Source organism: Nicotiana sylvestris, chromosome 3, assembly GCF_000393655.2.
Source record: "Nicotiana sylvestris chromosome 3, ASM39365v2, whole genome shotgun sequence".
Lineage (NCBI taxonomy): Eukaryota > Viridiplantae > Streptophyta > Magnoliopsida > Solanales > Solanaceae > Nicotiana > Nicotiana sylvestris.
The window spans coordinates 19,943,273-19,967,241 of record NC_091059.1 but is presented as its reverse complement, the minus strand read 5'-3'; the positions used below and the strand labels follow the sequence as shown (position 1 = coordinate 19,967,241).

General features: G+C 37.3%; 1 protein-coding gene across 1 annotated transcript; it reads right to left on the bottom strand.

The window, feature by feature from the left end:
* Window positions 1–21,839: 21,839 nt before the first annotated feature.
* LOC104243840 (uncharacterized) lies at window positions 21,840–22,520 on the bottom strand. Its single transcript, XM_009799105.1, has one exon. The coding sequence runs from the start codon at window positions 22,518–22,520 to the stop codon at window positions 21,840–21,842; it is 681 nt and encodes a 226-aa protein (XP_009797407.1).
* Between the last annotated feature and the right edge of the window lie 1,449 nt (window positions 22,521–23,969).

Sequence of the window (23,969 nt, the reverse complement as noted above, 5' to 3'; positions counted from 1 at the left end):
GCCAGGGATATGTAGGAAACCTTTGAAGCAGAGGTTCGGTTAAATCTTTTTCAAAAAAAATGCTTCACACGGAGTACTCGGATAGGCAAAAATCGCTCACTTTATCTTTGCGCGAAAACCCTTCGTGTCTTCGGGCAAAGAGGGGCAGCTGTAAGCACGTGATTTTTGCCCTATATGAGAAATACTCCCAGAAAATGCAAAATAAAATGATTTTCCTTGGTGTGCAATTTTGAGTATTTTTGTGATATTTTTGGATAATTATTTGTATTTGTCTGTGTTTGTTTATTTGTTAAATTAATAAAAAATATAAAAATATGTCGCATTTTGCATGTAGGATTTAATTCTACAATTTTTAGTAATTAAATTAGTTTTACAAAAATTAAAATTACAAAAATAGGCATCTTTTGCATTTTTAGCATTTAATGTCCAAATGAACAATTTTATGCTTAATTATTACTTAATTGTGCGTTAATTGTTATTGGGAGTTAATTTGCGATTTTATAACTTAATTTAGTTCTTAATAATAATTTAAGTATTTTTATAATTTAGTTTTAGAAAATAAAAGAAGAAAAGATAACAAAAATACAAATAAAAATCGGATTGGGCCACTTCTTCAATTTTCAACCCCAGGCCCAAACAATTGTCCACGACCCAGTCCACTTCACACGGGTCGACCCGGTCTGCCCCATTAATCCAATACCCAACCCCTTTCTTCATTTTTTGGTCTAAACATAAAAACAAAACAAAAAGAACAAGACAAAACCCTAAAAAACTAAGGAAATGATCCGCCTCCCCCCCTTGGTTGTCTTCTTCTCCATCACCCAAATGAAGACCTCCCATGGCTGCCTCACCATCATCTTCTTCGCGTACCCTCCGCAATCCGCCATTGTCACTACTTCCTCTGCTTCCCGTTCCACCTTCTTCTTCCTTGACCTCACCTTCTTCTTCTTCTCCGCCATTGTTGCGTCGACCATTGTTGCTGCGTCGACTGCCTCCCCGTCGTCGTCCACCACCCATCACCTCCCTCACGTCCAAACACCTTCGACCAAACAGTCCCCGTCAACCACCAGCTTCCCCCTCGTCGTCACTGTCCAGTCAACGACCAAACAACCACCAAACGCCACTGCCCAGACGACCCCTCGCACCCCCAATGCTCGAACCATCGGACCCCCCTGTCGAGTAGCAGCTGTTGATGTTGCTGCTGCGCCACTTTCTTCTCCGGCAAAAACCCAGAAAACGAACAAGAACGCGTCACCTCCGAGCTACTGCTGTCCGCCATGGCTGCTCCCCGTCGTCGACCTCCGGCTGCTCCTGTTTTGCCTCACTTCATCTTCCTCCGAGCTACTGTTTCATCTTCTTCAGTTGGTGTTTTATCCTCCAGCTCCTCCGTTCCGCGCTGCTGCTTCAGCTTCCTTCGTCCTCATCATCCATGTCGCCGCAACTTCACCGTCGTTACTGTTGCTACTGCCTTCCCTCCATTGATGAACCAGTCAAGCCCATCACTGCTGCCCGCACCCCAGCTCTTTCACGTAACCAAACGAACCCCCCAACTGCCGATAGTGCCTCGATATGGTTTCGTTTGTTTCTTAGGTTCGTGTTCGTCGACGTTTGGTCGAGCTTTGGTCGAGCTTTGGTCGAGGTTCATCAAAACAGTCCATACATATTCGTGTCGATCCGGTTAGTAGTTTTTGAGTTTTATTTTGTCCGTATTTCGTTTGGATATTTTTCGAATCTGAAATCGGCAAATTTTTGTTATGTTCATGTCTATGTTTAGATATTTAATTTTTAGTTCATGTTCATGTGTTGTTTGTTAAATTAATTTTTCAGATTCCAAATGAAAGATTAATTACTTATTTTTCATGTTTATTTCATGTTCGTATTATTGTTGAAGTGAATATTTGTTAGTTTAATGTTTGTTAGATTCAAATTGAAATTTAATTAATTATTTCTTCAATTTGTTTCATGTTGTTATGAATTTTTCAGAAAATGTTAATGTTGTTTGAATCATTAGAATCCGTCATGTATGTTGCTTAAAAAAACAGATTTAATTCATGTTCATCTTTGTTTGAAGTTCATGTTTAAATCCAGTGATTTAATGTGAGTTTATGTTTGTTTGTGATTTGTTGATTTAATTTGAATCATGCATATTGTTGTTGGTATTGTTGTATCTTTGTTCATCCATTGATGATCTAAATTAACCAGGATTGGTTCCCAATATGGTTGATTTATTTCCATTAATTTGGAGTTTGTGTTGTTCATCATGTTCATATGATTTGTTGTTGAAGATTGTTGAGAAATTGGTCATCTTGACTATATTTTGGTCAAGTTATGATTTAATTGATTGTTTAGAGCAGAGGGGTAATTTGGTAAATTGCAGTGCATTCGGGGGTAGATTTGTAATTGCAATAAGGTCGGAGGGGTAGTTTGGTAATTGAACATTATTTTGATTCTTTATGTTAAGCATGGGGGACAAATATAATGGGGTGGGGTTTTTGATGTACTTGTTTAATATAATGGGGGACAAGACAAAACATAATGGAGAGGAATCTTGTACTTGTTTAATGTAGGCATGGGGGACATATTGTAATGGGTTGGTAATGTGGCATTTATTTTAATGTAGACATGGGGGACATATGGTAATGGGTTGGGAATGTGATATTTATTTAAAGAAGACATTTAATAGTGGGACACAACATGCCATTGGGGGAGTAATTTGGGGTTGGGAATTGAAGACTTGTCTTGCTATATATAGAGTCATTCTTGACATTAAAAGGGAGAGACTTGAGAGTTTTAAGGGAGATTTTTTGGGGGGAGAGAAAAAGAGTTGAATATTATTGAGAGGATTTTTAGAGAGAGTTGACAGATTCTTTTTACACTTGAGAGTTGACATACTTTTATACTTGGAGAGAGTTTGTGATAGTAAAAGAGAAAGACAATTTGAACTTTCACTCGAACAATTCTGTTTGCTTTTCTTCGAGTGTTATTCAAAAGTCAGAAACTACTGCATCTCGTATCTTTTCTCTCTTCTGCTTTGACTGCGATTGTACTTTTGCACTGCTGAGTTTTCAATCTGTTACTGGGTTATTCTACTGGTTTTTACTGGTTTTGCGGTGTTGCTGAACCTGCTGTTGCCGCGTTATTACTGTCGCTGACTCCTACTTCTTTTGTTCTTGTACTGCTGTTTCCAGGTACACATTTGTACACTCTTGGCTTGAAGCGAAAAAATGAAATATTAATCAGGCTCCTGTTCCTGTTGAATTCTTTTGTTTGGATCTGTGTTTGAATATTAATTTTCCTCTCTTTGTATAAAAATGTAGTCGATTAATTAATTAGTAATGAGGCTGCATATGTATGATGTCTTCATCTAATAATGCTAGTTTAAATTACTTGAAGAATAGTTAATCGGCTTTGATATTATTGTGTATCCCTCTCATGTTCCAGCATTAGTAAATAATAGAATATAAAAATGAAAGCAGTTTTTCTTTGTACAAACTCGATCGCAATTTTCCAATCGCATTAGCCGTAAACTAATAACTAATAAGTTACGTTTTCAGCATGTAAATAATTAAGAGATTTTCTTTTATTTTAGAGACGAACTTAATAGAAAATATAGTCACTATAGGTTTATCCTTTAAAATAAAAATGAGACGAGCCTCGCCAAATAAATCACAAACCGCCGGGGTCCTCAATAAAATACATAACCATTGACTAGACTTTGGATTTGGCCGTTTAATGAACCTTCACGGCCTCTTCCTAAAATAACAATACGCTAGTTGCTTTAGGGGCGTACCTTTAATAATTTAACCTTCTTAAACACGGGTGCACATTGATGTGACCCAAATCCAAATCTCAACGGAGTCAAAATGTGTCGACGACCACGGGTGCATTGATTGTGACGTGGTTCGAGATGCATTTCCACGACGTTGCAATTCTATAAAAATAAATGATAATAATAAAAGCGGTTTAAACTTAATAAAAGCACGTAAGTCATAACATGTATTTAAATCAGATATTTAGCCATTATAACAATTTAAGCGACCGTGCTAGAACCACGGGATTCGAGGGTGCCTAACACCTTCCCTCGGGTCAACAGAATTCCTTACTTAGAATTTCTGGTTCGTAGACTTCATTTGGAAAAGTCAAAAATTTCCTCGATTTGGGATTCAAGATAAACCGGTGACTTGGGACACCAAAAGCCAAACCTTTCCCAAGTGGCGACTCTGAATTAAATAAATAATCCCATTTCGAATATTGTCACTTAAATTGGAAAAACTCCCTCGCGCATTTAACCCTTCGGGGCGGGCGCGCAAAAAGGAGGTGTGACAATGAGCATGCTTTCACAAAAGACAGTACATAATTCAGATTAGGACAAATCATAGAAAAGGATCATTGATCAATTAATGAGTCAAGAAGCATATTAGTTATCAGCTAGAACTAATGAAGAGGTTATAGCACGGAGAATACAGAATCATGATAACATATTTAACAACTAAAGTATGCATAGTGAACTAGTTTGAAAGGTATCGAAGCATTCTCAATGTTAAAAGACAGTCATGAGTTATACATGATTAAACAAGTTTTAACAATTAGTCTACTGGGTTAAACATGTCTAAAACACATAGAACAATGAGTCTAATAACAGTAGTATACTCAACAAGTGACAGAGTAGAGAAGTTTTAACAACTTACTAGTTCAGATGAAGTAGAAAGAAGTTTAGCAATGCATCAATGATCATCAACAACAACAAACAATAGAAGATTTCTGGCCTTGGCTTCCAGCCGGCCAAGAATCAAAGCAGAATGATAACAGTATATAGTTTTAATAGTGAGAAATACTCGAGTTCTAAGTCTGTCTGAAGGAGAAAGGAGGAGAAGTTTAAATAGCACTAGACTAGAGCCCACAAATAAGGTAATAATCTATCAAGGAAAGTACCTAATAGTTAATTAAGGAAAGAAAACTCAGAACCTTATTTAAGGTAAGCCAGAAGTACCAAGTGCATAGACGCATAAAATATATAGTCAGAGATTTTAACACAGTAGTTAGGGACTCAAACAAACTTGGGGAATCAAAGACTCCTAAGTTAGGGTAAGTGAAATTGGTCAATAATTAACGGCAAGAGTCATAAAAACAGATAGACAGAATTACTGAAGGAAAAAATGAAATAACGAATCGAAAACCCTAATTTTTAGGGTAAGTAAAATTAACGGAAATAATCAAAGGCAAAGCTCTAATAAAGATGCACAACAACATTAAAGATTGAACCAGATTTGGTTCGATTTTTAAGAATAAAAAACCCTAATTTTTAGGGAAAATAATTAGTCAGAAATATCTACGAAAAATCATAATAGAGATGCACATAGATAGATATATGAAAACATTAAATAGAAATATTTAACAAAAAATAGAAAAACTATAACAGATCTTGAAATATCTGAACCGTAGCTTTAGGGTAAATAAAGAATCGAGAAAATCTCAGAGATTCGTACCACAAAGAGACGAAGAATGAACATAGATGGAAAGAAATGAAGGTTCGAACCAGATTTAGTTCAAAGCAAGAAAGATCTACTTCACATGTTAGGCAAGTGATTATATAATACCATAATCGGTTAACCAGTAGTAGGAGACGTCCAATAAGGTAAGAAAATCGTCTATGGATTCCTTCTCTGAGTTGAAATCGAAGGGGAGTGGGATTACGACGCTAGAGTTTCATAAGAGGGGAAGAAGAGAGAGTTTGAGGGCGGTGGGGTTTAGGGAATGAAGTATTAGGGTTAGAGATGGTTAATTAAAACGGGAAGTGTGAACGGGGGCCGTTGATCTTGAAAGATCAACGACCAGGATTAAAAAAAGAGGTTTGGGTCGGGTATAGGAACGAGTACCGGTTGGTTTATTGGGTCAGGGGTTATTTGATTTGGGCTGAGGTGTTGGGCTGGTATATTTTAGGTAATTGGGCTAGGGATTGGTCCGAAATAAGCCTAAAAATGGGCTGTTATTTAAATACCCAATTTTAATTGATAAATAATCTGTAAAAAATGATAAATAAATAGTAAAAATATCATTTGTGCATAAAACTAGTAAAAATAGTTATTTAACATTATAAAAAGTATAAAAGGATTATTTTGGCATAAATAAAGTAATTGTAGATACATCTAGGCTATTATTGTAATTGTGCAATTTTAGCCTTAAAAAATGCAAATGCAATTATGACAAATATATTAAAAATATTTATAACATAGTATGGATATAGATGGTGAAATTAGATGATAAGATCTTTGTATACTAATTTGTAATGAAATTAATGAGTATTTATATAATAAAATGTAGGAATACATTGATTTAAAACCCTTTAAAATTATAGAAATTTATGAAAAATACTTATATATGTCTATAAATCAAGTGATGATGCATATGCGCGATTTTGAAAGCATATATGTATATTAAAAAAATATGAGGGAAAAATTGGGTATCAACAGCAGTCTCTCTTTACCCGGGAAGGATGAAAGAATTGTCAGGTAAAGAAATAATGACTGATTTTGACCGAATAGGTTGATTTGAACAAAAATAGTCCACACTCTGGATTGTGAGCTGCCTACATATCCCTGATTTTACAGGAATCAGGCCATGTGTAGTTCTAGATCCGACGGTGAACGAAATCGATGGAATTGTTATAGGAGTGGTCATGTGTTTCAGCAAGGTTCTTTTGAGTAGGATAGTATCGGATGAATTTACGCGAAGTCATGAATGTAAATTTGAGATGTTATGGATGTATCACAGAGAAGATATCTGAACGGTCATAGGGTAAAGCGAGTAATTGATGAGAGTCGGTTACGTTTGAAATAATGGCAGGGTGTGAATGGTATGAGCGGAAACCAGAGCGAAGGTTACTCCTGTTCAAAGAACGGTTACCTCCTGAGTTACCTACAAAAACTTAAAACACGATGCACGCAAATATATATATATATATATATATATATATATATATATATATATATATATATATAGGTTATTGCGACAATTTAAACATGATGCAAATTTCCGTTGGACTATGAAGAATGTCTTCAGACGGTGAGGATGGTGTCCTTAGACCATGACATCCTAGGCCATGAATTGTGAGATAAGGGATTCGCAGGCCATGAAATGGTGTTCTCGGGCCATGAGAATGGTGTGTCTGAACCATGACACCTTTGAATAATGATGTGCAGTATTGAGAGATCCTCAGGCCATGACATGGTGTCTTCAGGATATGAGAATGATGCATTCGGACTATGGCACCTTCGGATAGAGAAATGATGATGGATCATATAAGAAAAACAAGATAGAGCTTAGTCTTGCATAGGATCGGGACAGAGCTTAGCCCCAGAAAAGGCAAAATAGTGCTAGGTTTCATATAGTGTAACATTTAACATTAGACAAGAAAAGGCATAGCTTAGCCTTATTCAGTTGGGGAGACTAAATAGTGCTAGGTTCCACTGCAGGACTTAGCCTCATGCAAGGAGAGGAGACAATGCTAGTCTCATGCAGTGGAAGGCATTGCTTAGCCTTATGCAAATAGGGAGGCATGGCTTAGCCTCATGAAAGAAAGGGAGGCAATGCTTAGTCTCATGCAAGAAAAAGGAGACAAAGCTTAGTCTCATGCAAGGGAAAGCAGTGCTTAGCCTTATGCAAATAGGGAGGCAGGGCTTAGCCTCATGCAAGAAAGGGAGATCGGGATTAGTCTCATGCATTGGAAGGAAATGCTTAGCCTCATGCAAGAAAGGGAGACAATGCTTAGTCTCATGCAAGAAAGGGTGACAATGCTTAGTCTCATGCAAGAAGGGGAGACAATTCTTAGTCTCATGTAATGGAAGGCAGTGCTTAGCCTTGTGCAAATAGGGAGGCAGGGCTTAGCCTCATGCAAGGTTTGAGACAATGCTTAGTCTCATGCAAGAAAGGGAGACAATGCTTAGTCTCATGCAAGAAGGTGAGAAAATGCTTAGTCACATACAACGAAAGGCAGTACTTATCCTTGTGCAAATAGGGAGGCAGGGCTTAGCCTCATGCAAGGTTTGAGATAGTGCTTAGTCTCATGCAAGAGGAAGGCAATGCAAATGAGGAGGCAGGGCTTAGCCTCATGCAAGTTTTGAGACAATGCTTAGTCTCATGCAATGGACAAATAGCAAGTAGGAGCAGAATACTTCTTAGCTGGAGATATATTTGTGTTTGGCGGCCCTGTCGTTATGAAGATAGTGATTTTGGTATGCAAATGCTCCTGTTATGTTCATTGTTCCTGCATCCAAAGAAAAATCGTGAATTTTGTGGGGAAGTTTGGTTCGTGTCTTTGCCTGCTTTCTTTGCTTTGCTTTGCTTTGGGGATCCTGTTTGGGTTACCCTGGGTAACATCTGGCTACCATAGAAATAAACATTTTCGAAAAAATATGCGTGTATTTGATGAAATAGAGTTATTTAGAAAACATAGTGGTATGTAATATCAAGTAAATTAGATGAACTAATGACTGCGACACTTTTAGAGACATTACGACTTCTTTGCATCTCCTCAAAATTCTGCCCCAGTTTAGTAAGTGATTCACCAGCCATTCTACATGCAACGAAGTTTGTCGGACTTGCTCCAGAATTTTTAGAATCCTTCTCAAAATTCTGCCCTAGTTACTTAATCGATTCTCTAACTGTCTTGCATATGATGACTTCGGCTGGACTTGCTCCGGAATTTTGAGGGCCCTCCTCAAAATTCTGCCCTAGTTTTTGGTTGTGAAAAAATGAAATTTTATTGAGATGTGACCGAACCCACAGGGCTGCCTACATATCCCCTCTTAAACTGGAATCAGGTCAAGTGTAGTTCTGTTACATCAGATTAAGAAATGTAAACAATTTAAATATAGTATCTCTTGACCGCGGCCGAATTGATAGGCTTTGGCCAAACTTCTCCGTCCATTTCTGTGAGTATGCATGCTCCTCCTGTTAGTACCCTATGGACCATGTATGGCCCGTGCCAGTTGGGCGAAAAACTTTCCTTTTGCTTCATCTTGATGTGGGAAGATTCGTTTCAACACCAGCTGCCCCGATGCGAATTGTCTAGGTTTGACACTTTTGTTGAAATTTCTAGACATTTTATTATGATAAAGTTGACCATTACATACTACATTCATTATTTTTCCATCGATAAGAGCCAATTGTTCATAACGGCTCCTTATCCATTCTGCATCATTAAGTTCTGCTTCTTGTATAATTCTCAAAGAAGGAATCTCGACCTCGACGGGAATGACAGCTTCAGTACCGTAAACCAACATGTAGGGAGTTGTTCAGGTTGATGTGCGAACTGTGGTATGGTATCCCAATAAGGCAAATGGTAATTTCTCGTGCCATTGCTTGTGGTTGTTTATCATTTTCCTCATAATTTTCTTGATGTTTTTGTTGGCGTCTTCCATGGCTCCATTCATTTGAGGTCTGTATGCTGAGGAATTCTTATTCTTGATCTTGAAGGTTTCACACATATCTTTCATTAAATCGTTGTTGAGGTTGGCGGCATTGTCGGTAATGATGGATTCTGGTACCCCGAATTAGCAAATAATACGATCCCTGACAAAATCTACGACGACTTTCTTGGTTACAGCCTTGCAAGATACATCCTCAACCCATTTTTTGAAGTAGTCTATGGCCACTAAAATGAACCTATGCTCGTTTGAAGCGGCATGCTCGATTGGACCGATAACATCTATTCCCCAAGCGGCGAAAGGCCAAGGTGAACTTGTTGCATTGAGTTCATTCGGTGGTACCCATATCATATCTGCATGTACCTGACACTGGTGACACTTCTAAACATACTTGATGCAGTCTATTTCCATAGTCATCCAAAAGATCCTGCTCTTAATAAATATTTGGGTAGAATGAAACCATTCATGCGCGGCCTGCAGGTTCCAGTGTGTATTTCCTTAAGCAATCTGGAAGCTTCTTTGGCATCAACACACCATAATAATCGTAGGTCTAGAGTCCTTCTGTACAGAATTCCTCCACTTTGGAAGAAATGATTGGACAATCTTCGAAGCGTGCGTTTCTGAGTATAATTTGCATGCTCTGTGTATTCTCCTCTTGCCAAGTATTCCTTGATATCGTGAAACCAAGGATTTTCGTTTGTTTCTTCTTCAACTTGAGCATAATAAGCTAGCTGACTATGGATCCTTACTGGAATGAGATCAATGAAATTCTTATCCGGATGCTGTATCATGGAAGACAAGTAGCCAGCGCGTCTGCGAACTCATTTTGGATTCTTGGAACATGTTTGAATTCTATCTTTTGAACCTCTTCATCAATTCTTGCACATGATATAGATATGGTAGTATCTTAGTATTCTTTGTAGCCCATTCTCCTTGAACCTAATGTACCAGAAGATCCGAATCACCAATTACCAGCAACTCTTGTATATTTATGTCGATGGCCAAATTGAGCCCCATGATGCAAGCCTCATATTCCGCCATATTGTTGGTGGATGGAAACCTGAGCTTCGCAGATACCGTATAATGTTGACATGTCTCTGATACCAAAACTGCTCTAATACCCACTCCTTTGAAATTTGCAATTCCGTCGAAAAACATTCTCCAACCGCCGTAGGCTTCGATAATATCTTCTCCTAAAAATGACACTTCTTTATTGGGAAAATACGTTTTCAATGGTTCGTATTCCCCTCCCACAGGATTTTTTGCAAGGTGATATGCTAAAGCTTGTCCCTTGACTGCCTTATGAGTCACATAGACGATATTAAACTCACTCAACAATATCTTCCATTTGGCTAGTTTCCTTGTAGGATTGGTTTCTGAAAGATGTATTTCAGGGGATCCATTCTCGATATGAGGTATGTAGTGTAGGCACAAAAGTAGTGCCTTAATTTTTGAGCTATCCATGTCTAGGAGCAACAAGTACGTTCCAGCAAAGAATATTGTGCTTCATAAGGTGTGAACTTCTTATTTAAGTAATATATGGCCTGCTCTTTTCTTCCCGTCTCATCATGTTGTCCCAAAAAACAACCAAAAACCTCATCTAGTACGGACAAATAAAGTAGCAAAGGTCTACCAGGTTTCGCTAGGACCAAGACTGGTGGCATGGATAGGTATTCCTTGATTTTGTCAAAAGCTTTCTGACATTCTTCAGTCCATTTTGTTGCAGCATCTTTTTGTAGCATTTTGAAAATTGGCTCACAGATCACAATCGACTGTGCTAGGAATCAGCTGATGCAATTGAGACTCCCCAAGAAACTCATCACATCTTTCTTACTCTTCGGGGTGGCAAATATTGTATGGCTTTGATCTTTGAGGGGTCCAATTCAATCCCCCGACGACTGACAATGAAACCTAGCAATTTTCCAGCAGGGACTCCGAAAGCACATTTTGCAGGATTTAGTTTCAGATTGTAACTTTGAAGCCGATTAAAGAATTTCCTTAAATCTGCTATATGATATGTGCTTCTTCTGGATTTGATGATGATTTCATCCATGTATACCTCTTTTCCTTGTGAATCATGTCATGGAAAATGGTCATCATGGCTCTTATATAGGTAGCCCCAGCATTCTTCAGGCCAAACATCATCATTTTGTAACAATACATTCCCCACAAAGTGATAAAGGCTGTTTTCTCAGCATCTTCCTCATCCATCCAGATTTGATTATATCCCGCGAAGCAATCCACAAAGGATTGGAGTTCATGGTTGGCACAGTTGTCAATCAGTATGTGTATATTGGGTAACAAAAATTCATCTTTGGGACTTGTTTTATTTAAATCTCGATAGTTGACACATACTTTGAACTTCCCATCCTTCTTTGGAACTGGCACGATAGTGGCCAACCAAGTAGGATATTCGACCACTCTAACAATTTTGCCTTTGATCTGCTTGGTGACTTCTTTTTTGATTTTCAGGCTCATATCAGGTTTGAACTTTCTGAGTTTTTATTTTACAGGCGGACACATCGGATCGGTAGGTAGTTCATGATCCACTATAGACGTGCTCAAACCAGTCATATCATCATAAGACCATGCGAAAATATCCTCATACTCTTTCAAGAAACGGGTGTATTCTTTTTTTTTCTGATGGTGACAAATGGATACTTATGCGGGTTTCTTTGACTGTTTCAGAATCTCCCAAGTTGACTATCTCAGTTTCGTCCGGGTTAGACTTAGGCTTATTCTCAAAATTCTCAACTTCTCTGACAATTTCCTCAGGGATTATATCTTCTTCTTCTACTTCTTCTGTTTCACTATCCTTATGTTGTGTTGTCTCATTACATGTCACACTCATTGGTTCATCAGGATAAGTAATAATAATGTTGTAGAGGAAAAGTGTAAAAGATAATAATAAATACTAAAATAACAATGCATTAATTATAACTCGAAAACATCAAAACAGTTTTGGCTTGATGACTCGAGCAATTATTTCAAAACAAAATGCATCTTAAAATAAAATATTGGAGATATCTTAAATGTTTGAAGTGGATCTAGCATTAGATCTCCTAATTGTTTGACCAAAAATATAGATCTTGGTTCAACTAACTAAATTTATTAATCTTAGTTAATAATAGCATCCTAAAGACGAAAGTCTCATCAGCGTGACAAATAGCACGTAGATCTATTCAAAAAGCTATGACGGTATACAATAATTAATATTTAAGAAGCCAAACATAAGTAATGTAGTCATGAATAGTGATAAATAGCAATAAATGACATTTATGTAAGTAGAACGAACGAGTCACCCGAGAAAGGATGAAATCAATGAATATTTCTGACAATGATGAATGATGGACAAGCCTTTGAATATCCGAGTTATTCTCGAATCCAGTGAAAAAGTGTGGATAAGAATCTTAGTGAAAAAGTTATTTTTGTAGGCTTGCAATAAGATCAGATTCTCTCTTCAAAGTCAAAGTATATTTTACAAATGAATATCTCATGTATAGGGAACATGTTCTTAAAAATCCTAATAGTACAAATCCAGATAATATTCACTAGAATATTCTCTTTAGTGTCCTATCTTAAAACTAGTCGTTATAGCTCTGCCAAGGGTATTCAACCTTGGCCCCGATCTTTGACGACTCCTCGGCTTTAGTCCTTGCTGACTCTTCGACCATGACCTTCATTGTTTCTTAGATCACTTCGACACGTGGCGGCCTGAAAATATTTTACTAATACCATTTTGACTTAAAGTATTCTAAAGATAGATTTTGACCCATACACTATTTCAAAGGCACATTCAACATATTCCATTTCCAAATCAGGCTGCAACTATACAAAGTCCTTCCTGTCTGCCACAAATAATCTACCAGAAGAATTCTAAAACAAATGATAGGTAGCTAACTAAAACTTACTAGGAGAAACATAATTGACTGCATTAATTTCTAAAGTTATATCATCCATGGAATTTAAAGAACCTAAAGAAGCATGAGTCATGCATATGATTAGAGCAAAATCAAACAAGCAATACGAGTGAAATTTCAGGGGAAAACGAGGCCCGAATTATAAGGAGAGAAAGAAATTCATTGAAAGTGGTGGTTGAGAGCATAGTTCTGGAGTTATCCATGCATTCTTACCTAGTTTTGAGCATGCAAAGAAATGACAAAGATATTGAAAGTCTTTTTGTTAATCTCTTAGGAATGTAATGGAAAGGAATGACTTTGTTTCTCTTCAAACGCTAGAGTGTTTGATACCTAAGATCATCTCCAGCCTTAACACCAAATTTCACATCAAAATGGTGTAACACCAAATTTACTCCAATCATTACCATTTTTTATATTAAAAAAGAATATTTCTTCTCTCTCTTCTATATTATATTATTATCTTCTATTTAAATTTTAGTTTTTATTTCCTTCAAACAAATTCTATCTTTTTTCTTTATTCCATATTCATCATATATAATTCACATACACCACTTATATAATCATTTATTACAAAATTATTTTAAAGGATAAATCAACTAAAAGTGAAATCATTGATAAAAGATAATTAAATAAATATTACATCATAGTCAAATTTAATTTAAGTACCACATAAATATTTAACTTTCGCCTCTATTCTCCCATAAATGCTCGATATATGCATTACGAAGTGTGAAATGCGCATCTTTATCCTTAATTCAACTTTCTTTTGTTAATCTTGCACCTCTTTTCTTTTTAATTTTCTTTTTTAAATTTTAGTTTTCACTTTTCATTTTTAGCAACATTAGATATCTTACATTTTTATTTTTCATTTTTAAATAATGGTTATATTTCTTTTTATACGATTATAATAATAATAAAATTAACTTATAATTTTATATAAATATAATATATACAAAAATTAATATATCAAAAAATAGGATATAAAATTAAAATTATAAAGATCTTAATATAAAAATTAATTATATACACAATATATGATAAATTAAAATTCCAAAAAAAAATAATAATAATAAATCAAATTTGGTGTTGATGCAACACTATTCATGCACTATAATGGTGCAAGATTTGGTTTAAAGTCAACTTTTGTTAAATAAAAGAAATTGTGTATTCTATAATAATTGAAATCCATGAAATTAATAACCTTAATAAGGATTGGATTATCAACAGAAAAGATACTGGTTTGGTGTATTTTAAGGAGGTGTTGAGTTTTTGGTGTTTTGTTAGTTGATATCGGGGACGTTAAAAGTGAGGGAGAGGTTTGCCAAGTTGCGGACCTGCTCAAGTTCACCTTGTAACTCCAATATCTTTTGTTTCAGTCGCACAACTAAGTCATTTGGTGCTGGAGTGCTTCGACCATATGAAGTTTCAGCATTGTCTTCATGTGTGGCATTGTCTTTCCTGATATTGCTTCTTTCATCCATTCTGGCCTTTTCTTTGCTTTTAGGATCATTTGGAGGAGGAGGAGGTGGAGGACCTCTTGATCTGGTATGCTATGCTGATGATGCCAGTATGCACGAACCAACATTAGGGGATGAGAATAAACAAATCAAGAAAAGAAGAAAACAAAAAGGTAAACAAGTCAATAAAGAGTATTAAAAGGCTACTTGCAGTATTTAAATACATATTGCGGAATAAATTTGCGTCCTAACTTGGGGACCTCATTGTGCCCGAGGTAGGCCTAAGCGACATGTAGGTTTGGAGAAAAACTGATGCTGATAACTACATCATTTCATTAATGTGAAAATAAACCGAATCCCTAATAAAATGATAATGATAATAAAGAGTTACTAATGGCATGTGCCTTATTACAACCAAAGCCTAAAACAAGTCTAGAAAGCAAGTAAGACATAATTTTTAATTTATTTTGTCCCAGAAGGACCTTCTCTATGCTTGGCCTTCTTTGCTCCATCGATAAAGTTCCTCAGGTCGCACATGTCCAGTAGCAGCTAGCCCTTGCTAGGAGACCTCCTTCATTTCCTTCCATGTTTTGACAGCCTGTAACCCTGTTTCTCATTTTCCCTTCTAGTTCCATCAATCCCTTCTCTAAATACTCCAACCTCTCTATTGATTTAGTGGCGATCTCCTTCAATTCGTTGATTGCTTCCATATCTGCTTTGTGTTGTTCCAAATGTCTGGCCTCAAATTCAAAAATCCTTTTGTGTAACCTCCTATATTTGACTTGGGCCTTGACAACATCGTCTATGACCCTATTCCCTAAATCAATCCCTAGCTTGACTTCTCCCGCTATGTCATCAACCAACCATGATGGATAGAAATGCACATGGCCAGCATGGTATCGATCTGGCTCGATAGTATCCTTCTCCACCATGACCTTTAGATGCCACATGTGTTGCGCCTCGTACTTGAATGGAATAGCATCACCTTGGAAATCTGCTTTGTAGTGAACTATCTTGGAGACTCGGGGTATGACTTTTTTCCTCCCAGCCTTTCTCATGACCCTAATATGAGCATAGGGATAGACACCCCTCAACCCAATCAGCACTAAATGAAGAATATCTCTTGACCTGATGATAAACTCGCTAGTAGGGAACCACTCGAACATCCAATGGACCTTGTCATCCGTCAAATTGCTAAAGAAGTGCACCCAATCCACAATATTTTCCAGTTGTGCAAACCTATCTGGGATGAAAGTCATTCTTTTTGGATGGTGAAAAGCTATGTGGTCATTCCATGGTCATCGCGGAAATTCCTGACAGTACTGTCCTCTTTGAAGATGCTCCAACAACCATATTTGCAGTAACAAGTTGGAGCCCTCGAAATGTCTGAATCCCTTCTTGCACCCTTCCAAAGCTCGATATATTTCTGCAACGATCATTGGGATGATAGTGTAATTTTTTCCCTCAATTCCTTCCATTAGGGCCTTAGTAACCATAGCCAAATGGGTGCGAATCCTTTCTCCTTGCATTGGGAATACCAACATCCCTAGAAAACAGACGATGAACACGAAAACCTGACGGTAGGTCCAACCAAACGAAGTAATAGCAAACTCATCATGGTAAAGGCGGTAAGATTTGTTGTGTCTGTAACGTGCGTTGAGGAAGTCGAATGGTATGCAAGACTTCTTTAAGCAACTAACTCATCATTCTTTCTAAAACTCATCATTTTCAGAAATCCTCGGGAGGTGCGATTCGCAGGTACCAATAGACCAGGGCTATCCCAAGGAAGTCCAGCAAAGCCCCATATTTCCTCTAGAAGGGGAGACATCTCTATATCCCCGAAATGGAACATCCCAGAACATAGTAGCGGCCTCGATCAGTATATTGTTCGGTTGAATGTCTAGAAAAGAAGGTAAATTCCCAAGAATTCTTTGCATGTGGTTTTTGTCACTTGGTGCGACATTTTCCCACCAATCCAGTAACAAAGATAGGATATTCCGAACCATGCCGAACCTGGGGACCTCGTGCCTCATTTCTGCAAAATAGATAAAGTTAGCCCTTGCCCCCTCCAGATTCAGCTATTTTCATACTGATGATCAACATATTGGCATGTGTTTCTCCAAATGATGCACATATCGTGATTATGTCCCTTGGGATTATGGAAATCCTGGCGGACTTTGGACGAGGTTTGTCTTAGTGAGTTATTGTGCGGACAACGTTCTAACTCATACTAGGTTTAGACATGATGCATGACGAACTGCTTTTATAATGGGTTTTCTAGAAGAGTCTAGATCGGTACCCTCAAGCAGACAACTTGAGGGGTAAAGGCACGGAACCGTCGATTGCACCGCTGATCGACTAGTTTTACCACAAATAAGCCTTTCCGAATTTAAAGGGTGATTTTAGAAAGAGCGCGCACACTCATCAAGTGTCGCTATAGTATTAATATGCATGAGTGGAATATGATGCGGATCATGCTTTATGCTAACACAAAATAACACGTTGTCAAGTATTTTCACATTGAAAGCAGTAAATGCAGTATTGAATGGAACGTAAAGACATAAAAGAAAGGAAAACAAGGAAGAAGTTAGTTTGTGTAATGAGAGAATAAAGCAAATAAAAGGATAAGGATTGGGGAAAGACATGATATATAGCAAAATTAAAAGTTTGGATGAACATGATTAGGAGATAAGGGGAAACACACGTCGTAATCAAATTAAACAAGAGTTGCATATGAGTTCATATTAAGGGAAAATAGGGAAAAGGATGTGCATGTAGCAATAAAAGGGAAAAATGGGAGCGGAAGATTCAAGTAACAACAAAATAAAAAAGACACGCTTATCAGGGAAGACTAATTCAGAAAGATCAAGTTCATAATGGTAAGAGCCTAAAATTCCCAAGCAGATTCGCCATGTTGTCGCGCTCCTTTTTCTTGCGAAATCTGGTTTCGACCTTGACAACTCTTTTAAAGAAGGGTTTTAAAAGAGAGAGTCGCCACCTAACAGATTAAGGTGCGTTAGGGCACCTATTGCAAATGACTCAGGTTTTACTAGTTGCGTCACCAAAGATCAGGTAAGAGCTCAAATTACCTCGAGAAGTTGGTGTTAGGAACTCCTCGAGGTCCACAACGGTGGTTCCCGGCCGAACTTAAATTATGTGAATTAGTCTAATGTTACGACCAAAAATAGTCACGCCAGTGCACGCAATTGTCAAGTAATAAAGTAGTGAGTAGAGTATCGTTCCCACGAAGACTTATGACTAACTTTTGACTGATTTAAACTTAATTAAATTATCAATTCAAGAGATTTATCACAAAATATGGAAGTGACTAATTTACAAACTAAAATTATCAAGCAATGAATTAATTAGAAATCAACCAAAACAAATAGCAATTTCGAATAACAATCAGTAGGAGAGAATATTCCAGGGTCACGGGTTAGCTAACAATCATGTTGCATTCTTGGCTTAAAATAACTAATTGATTTATCTGGATTGTTGATTGACAGGGTTGACATTACTCATAAGAATCTGTCAAGTCCTTACTGGCCTATTCAAGTTAACTTAATGCCTATACGTCTATGGAATTAAGATTAACAAGAATCAATTTATAATTCCTATATTTCAACCAAGCAAGGCAATTTGGTATATGTCTATCCTAATTGCGAATCCGTTCCCCGATGCCCGAGTTCGAGAACTTGCTCTATTTAATTCTATATGCAATCTAGAGTTCTCACTTTCGAGTTCAACTCTAGATTCGTAAATTGTATTTCACTACGAGCTACTCAGCAAATTAATTAAAAACAAAATTAAATAAACAACCCAATATGATAAAATCAACTTCGTATAATTAAACTTCAAACAACAACATTCATGTTTCACCCATGACCCTAGAACAATAGGGTTCTTAGCCACTCATGTTCATACAATCATCAAAAATAATGTTTTCAAACATAAAATCAATGAGTACTATAAAAGGGATGAAGGAATTGCTCAAATCCTTGCTCCCAAGTGTTTTTCTCATTTGTTTTCTCTTCAAAATCACGTTCCCCCCTCAAAATAGGTTTTAGGATGGCGTTTATATCAATTGGAGGCGTCTTGGAGTGAAAATAACCGAGTCCAAGTCGGAATAGGACACTTTAGCAACCCGAGCGTCCAGGGCAGCATGGGACACTGGCCCTGGAGCTCAAAATATTTGAGTATTGGAAACTACGCCACAGCTAGCGCCCCACGCTGGCTGTGGCCCTCAAAATCGACTTTTTGCCTTTTTGCTCCGATTTCGCTCCAATTCGCGCCCTTTCGTCCCAAATTGCATTCGAATGATTCCTACACATGGAAACACCATAATTTAGCACAAATAATCATATTAAACATCTCAAATAATCGAAACATGAGCAAAATGTGAGGCGATATATATCAAAATATACATACTTTAAGCCGATTATCAACACCCCACACTTAGACTCTTGCTCGTCCTCGATCAGTGGAACTAAATCAATCCCCCAAAACATACTTATCACTATGATATAGCACTTCACTATTAATTCAATCAAACACCCTACCTTTGGACTATGATCGATAATGGCAATTAACTATGAACACGCGAATTTCACATTCTTCCCGTTTTCAAATTAGCCCAAGTATATACAATACTATTCAACCAACTCAAGCAACCTCTCCACAACCAACTTACCTCAACAGATGACTCGTTACAATAAATATCCTCAACTTACACACTCACCCAACAAAAGAAAGTGTACAACATCACCAATCCGTCATGAGATCAAGTGCCCTTACCACAAGCAAAAGAATGAATATTAAAGTAGTCTACACATTCAACTATGTCATTGAACATAAATTAAGGACATCACACAATTGAACATCATTCACTCGCTCTCACAAAGAATTCATGTGCATCCGTGGTCGTACCATAAGCTTACCCTTAGTGTATATCTCTACTAATCTAAGCTAGCCAAATCTAGGATCAATTAGGACTTTAAGGTTGTAATGTAGGCTAAGGGACAAGTAGGATATATTTAGGAATAGTGACTAACCCTCCTAAGCACTTTAATACACTACACTCGAAAATCAAGCTCAATTTCTTCTCAACCCATTTACTTGTCATACACCATATATAACATAGCTCTTTGTTTTTTCAATTAAGCACCTCTATGTATTCACTAGCATGAATGAAAAAGATTAGGAGGTGTGTATATTCTCACATTATTTGAACTTTTATTTGCTTTTTTTTGCACATTTTTTTTCTTTTTTTCTTCACACACTCCATGCATTGAAGTTCTTAAGCTAGTGACTTTTATTCACAATATTAGTACACCTTAAGGGCCCTTCCATGGTTCCACTCAAAAGCCACTTTACAATCTCTCCCCTTACTTCTTTTAGCGACTAAGTGCCTTAGGAGGTAAAGGTTCAACATTCTCAAATCAAGAACAAAGTAGGAGTATGGCTTGTAATGTGGGTGCCAAGGAAACGGTCTATAGGCTCAAAGGGCTAGCAATGAGAAAATTTTATTTATAAGTGACAAGCACCTTTATGGTCAAGCAAGAAATGCCTACATCATCTTCTAGACTAGCATAACTTAATGATTTTGCGTTGATTAATACATGGGGAAAGTTCTAGACTATACATGATAGCACAGAGTATCAAAAATCTTTACACACACATGACACTTGACTCACTCAAGACGGTTCTGTTCAACTCTCAAGTCAAGCAAGCTAGCAAGTTGAGAATTATTAAGCAACAATGCACTAGGTAGTATACAAGTCAATCAACTGAGAAAAAAGGCATCAAAGATTAGGCTACTTACTTTACTTGGGCATTACAATTTAAATCATATATGTAGAAAGACAGAGCGCATGCCATAACTTAAATTGCAAACACCAACCATGTCAATAGGTATCTCAAAGCACCTCAATTTCCCTTTTCCTACTCCCAAGAAAGAAAATTTAAAAAAACTAAACTAGAATACTCGGTTCGGGCTACACCCTTGGAAAAAAACCAGTGTCGAAAGAAAAATCAAGGGATACTACCTAACTACCTAATAAAAAAGAATTTTTTTTTTGGTATTTTTAATCGGACTTTATCCCTCAAGAAAATTATCCAAAAGATCCATCGTCGGAAAAAGTCCGAACTTTTTCTAAATTTTTTTTCCAATTTTCATTTTTTTTACCTAGACTATGTCTACTACGAGTTCTAAAAAAAAAACTAAATAAAAAATAATTTTATATAATTACACTTCAGAAAGTAGTTTCCCCACCCCACACTTATATTATGCATAGTCCTTGATGCATGATCATAGATAAAAATATAACAAGGTTGAGAAATACTCCCTGAGACCCTCTCGGGCCTAGCTCAGACATGATCCTCAATCTTAAGGGTCGGGAAGACCCCACACTTTAGCTCAAACATGCTCCTCAACTTCAACTTCGGGTACTCAGACTTCCCCTACTCTGTAAAAAAAACAACACAAAACTTGACATTATATAAAAAAAAATTTAAAAATTTAAAAAAAAAATAAAAAAATTAAAATACAGGCTGGGTTGGCTCCCAACAAACGCCTTATTTATAGTTGTGGCATGACTCTGCTGCTCTGCTTAGGCTCGACGCTTTCTCTTCTTCTTTCTCCCATGAAGTCTAACCTTTTTGCATGCTCTTAGAGGTTCTCCTCTTTCATCTCTGGCTCTTTTCTCAATCATCTTTACACACTCAACATGCAACACCACCTTCTCTAACTCAGTTGTCCTGTCTGGATCACTACAATTCACATAAGGAATCTGCTCTATCACCTTCAATTCTACCACAGTAATCATGCACAAGTCCTCACAATGCTTAGGGAGCTTAAGTGCCTTGTACACATTAAAAGTGACTTCCTCATCGTCAACTCTCATCTTTAACTTTCCTTCCCTCACATCATTAATCGCTCCACCTGTACCTAAGAATGGTCACCCCAAAACAATGGGTACTTCCTCATCTACCTCGTAATCAGGAACAATAAAATTAGCAGGAAGAATAAACTTTCTCACTCAAACTAACACATCCTCAATAATTACTTCTGGCATAACTAGTGACTTATCTGCTAACTGTAAAGTGATTGTAGTAGGTCTAAGCACCCCCAATTCAAGTTGCTTGAACAAAGAGGATGACATCAAATTTATACTAGCACCCAAATCACACATGGCTCTACCTACTTCTTGTTTTCCAAGAGACAAAGGAATTGTGAAACTCCTAGGATCCTTCAACTTAGGGGGAAGTTTACTCTGAACTCTAGCACTGCACTCTTCAGTAAGTGCAACTGTTTCAAACTCTGTATGTCTTCGTTTATTTGCCACAATATCTCTGAGATACCTTATATACTTGGGCACTTCCTGCAAAATTTCCACCAAAGGCAAATTCACATGCACTTGGCTCAAAATATCTAAGAATTTCTTGTACATAGCATCATCTTTTTGATTTTTAAGTCTTTGTGGAAACGGAGGTGGTGGCCTTGTCACAATTTCTGGCTTTTCTTTCTTATTCTCCTCAACGGGCTTAGGAACTAATTCTCCTTCAGGTCTAGCTGTATACTTCTTTTTCTCTAGAACTTCTTCTAATTCTCTTCCATTTCTTAAGGTAACCGCATTGACTTGAGCCTTAGGATTAGGCTTAGTATCACTCGGGAGATCTCCAGCAGGTCTAGTATTTTGATTTGCTGCTAACTGTCCCATTTGCCTCTCAAGATTTCTAAAATTTGTCTTGAGTTGTTAATTGTCATGAAACAACTTCTTCAGCAAGTCATTCGTACTCTCTTATGTTTGTTAGGGTGGGTTCTGAGGTTGATTGAAATTTCCTTGGGGTCTATAATGATTTTGATTCGGCTGATTTCCACCCCATGAAAAGTTGGGATGATTCTTCCAATTTGGATTGTACGTGTTCCCATATTGTGCATGCTGATTTATTGGACCTCTGCTCTGTTGATAGATTCAGGATTCATGGGGCACATGTCACTCATATGATTGTCACCACATAGTTCGCAGCAAAGAGACATCTGTTGTACATGTTGCATCTGTTGTATTTGTTGCATTGTCATTCTATTCATCTGATTTGCCAATTTTGCTATATCAACTCTCATGGCTGAGAAATCATCAAGCTCAATCAACCCTAATGCTTTTTTGTTTAATTGCCTTTCGTGAATCCCCATCTCCTTGCCAGTTATGATCATTAGCAGTGAAGTTATTTAGCAAGAGTTGAAATTCACTATACGATTTGGCCATGCAACTACCCCCACAAGCTAAATCAAGATTCATCTTTGAGGCCTCATCTAGCCCGTCAACAAAAGTGTGTCCCAATACTTCATCAGTCTGACAATGATGCGGACAGTCTCTAAGTAGCTTCTTGTATCTTTCCCAAGCTTGACGAAGTGTCTCGCCATCCCGTTATTCAAACCCAAGAATATGACTCCTCAATGACTTTGTCTTCTTTGTGGGGAAAACTTGATTAAGAATTTCCTTGCTAGATCATCCCAAATGCGGATTAAGTTTGCGGGCTCCTTTTGCAACCATTCCTTAGCTTCCCCAAGCAGTGAAAAAGGGAACAGTATCAGCCTGACATAGTCCTTGGAAACATTCGGATAATTGTAAGTGTCCGTAATTTCCAAGAAATTTTGAATGTGCCTCTGCGGGTCTTCATGAGATAGACCCACATATTGCCCTGTGGACTGAATCAGCTGCACCATGTACTGTTTGAGTTCAAAATGCCCTGTGATATTGGGCTTCACAATAGCTTGAGTCATATTAGCAATACTGGGCCTTGTGGCTTCAATCACTGTACGCTCTTCGTTACCTGCCATCTCTATTGGTTGTGGTTGAACTATGATGTCCAACTCTCCTTCTATTCTAGTTCTAACTTCAACTTCCCTCCTCACTTTGTGAAGTGCTCGTTCAATTTCAGGATCAAGAGGAAGGAGATTGTTTACACTTCTACTCCTCCGCATTCAAGATAAGAGCATGTGTTAACACAAACAAGGTAAACTGAAAATTAAAACTTGAATAAATAACTAATAAAAGCTCAATTTAGTCAAGTAGCTAATTTTTAAGTCCCCGACAACGGCGCCAAAAACTTATTGTGACCAAAAACACTCACGCAAGTGCACACGATCATCAAGTAATAAAGTAGTG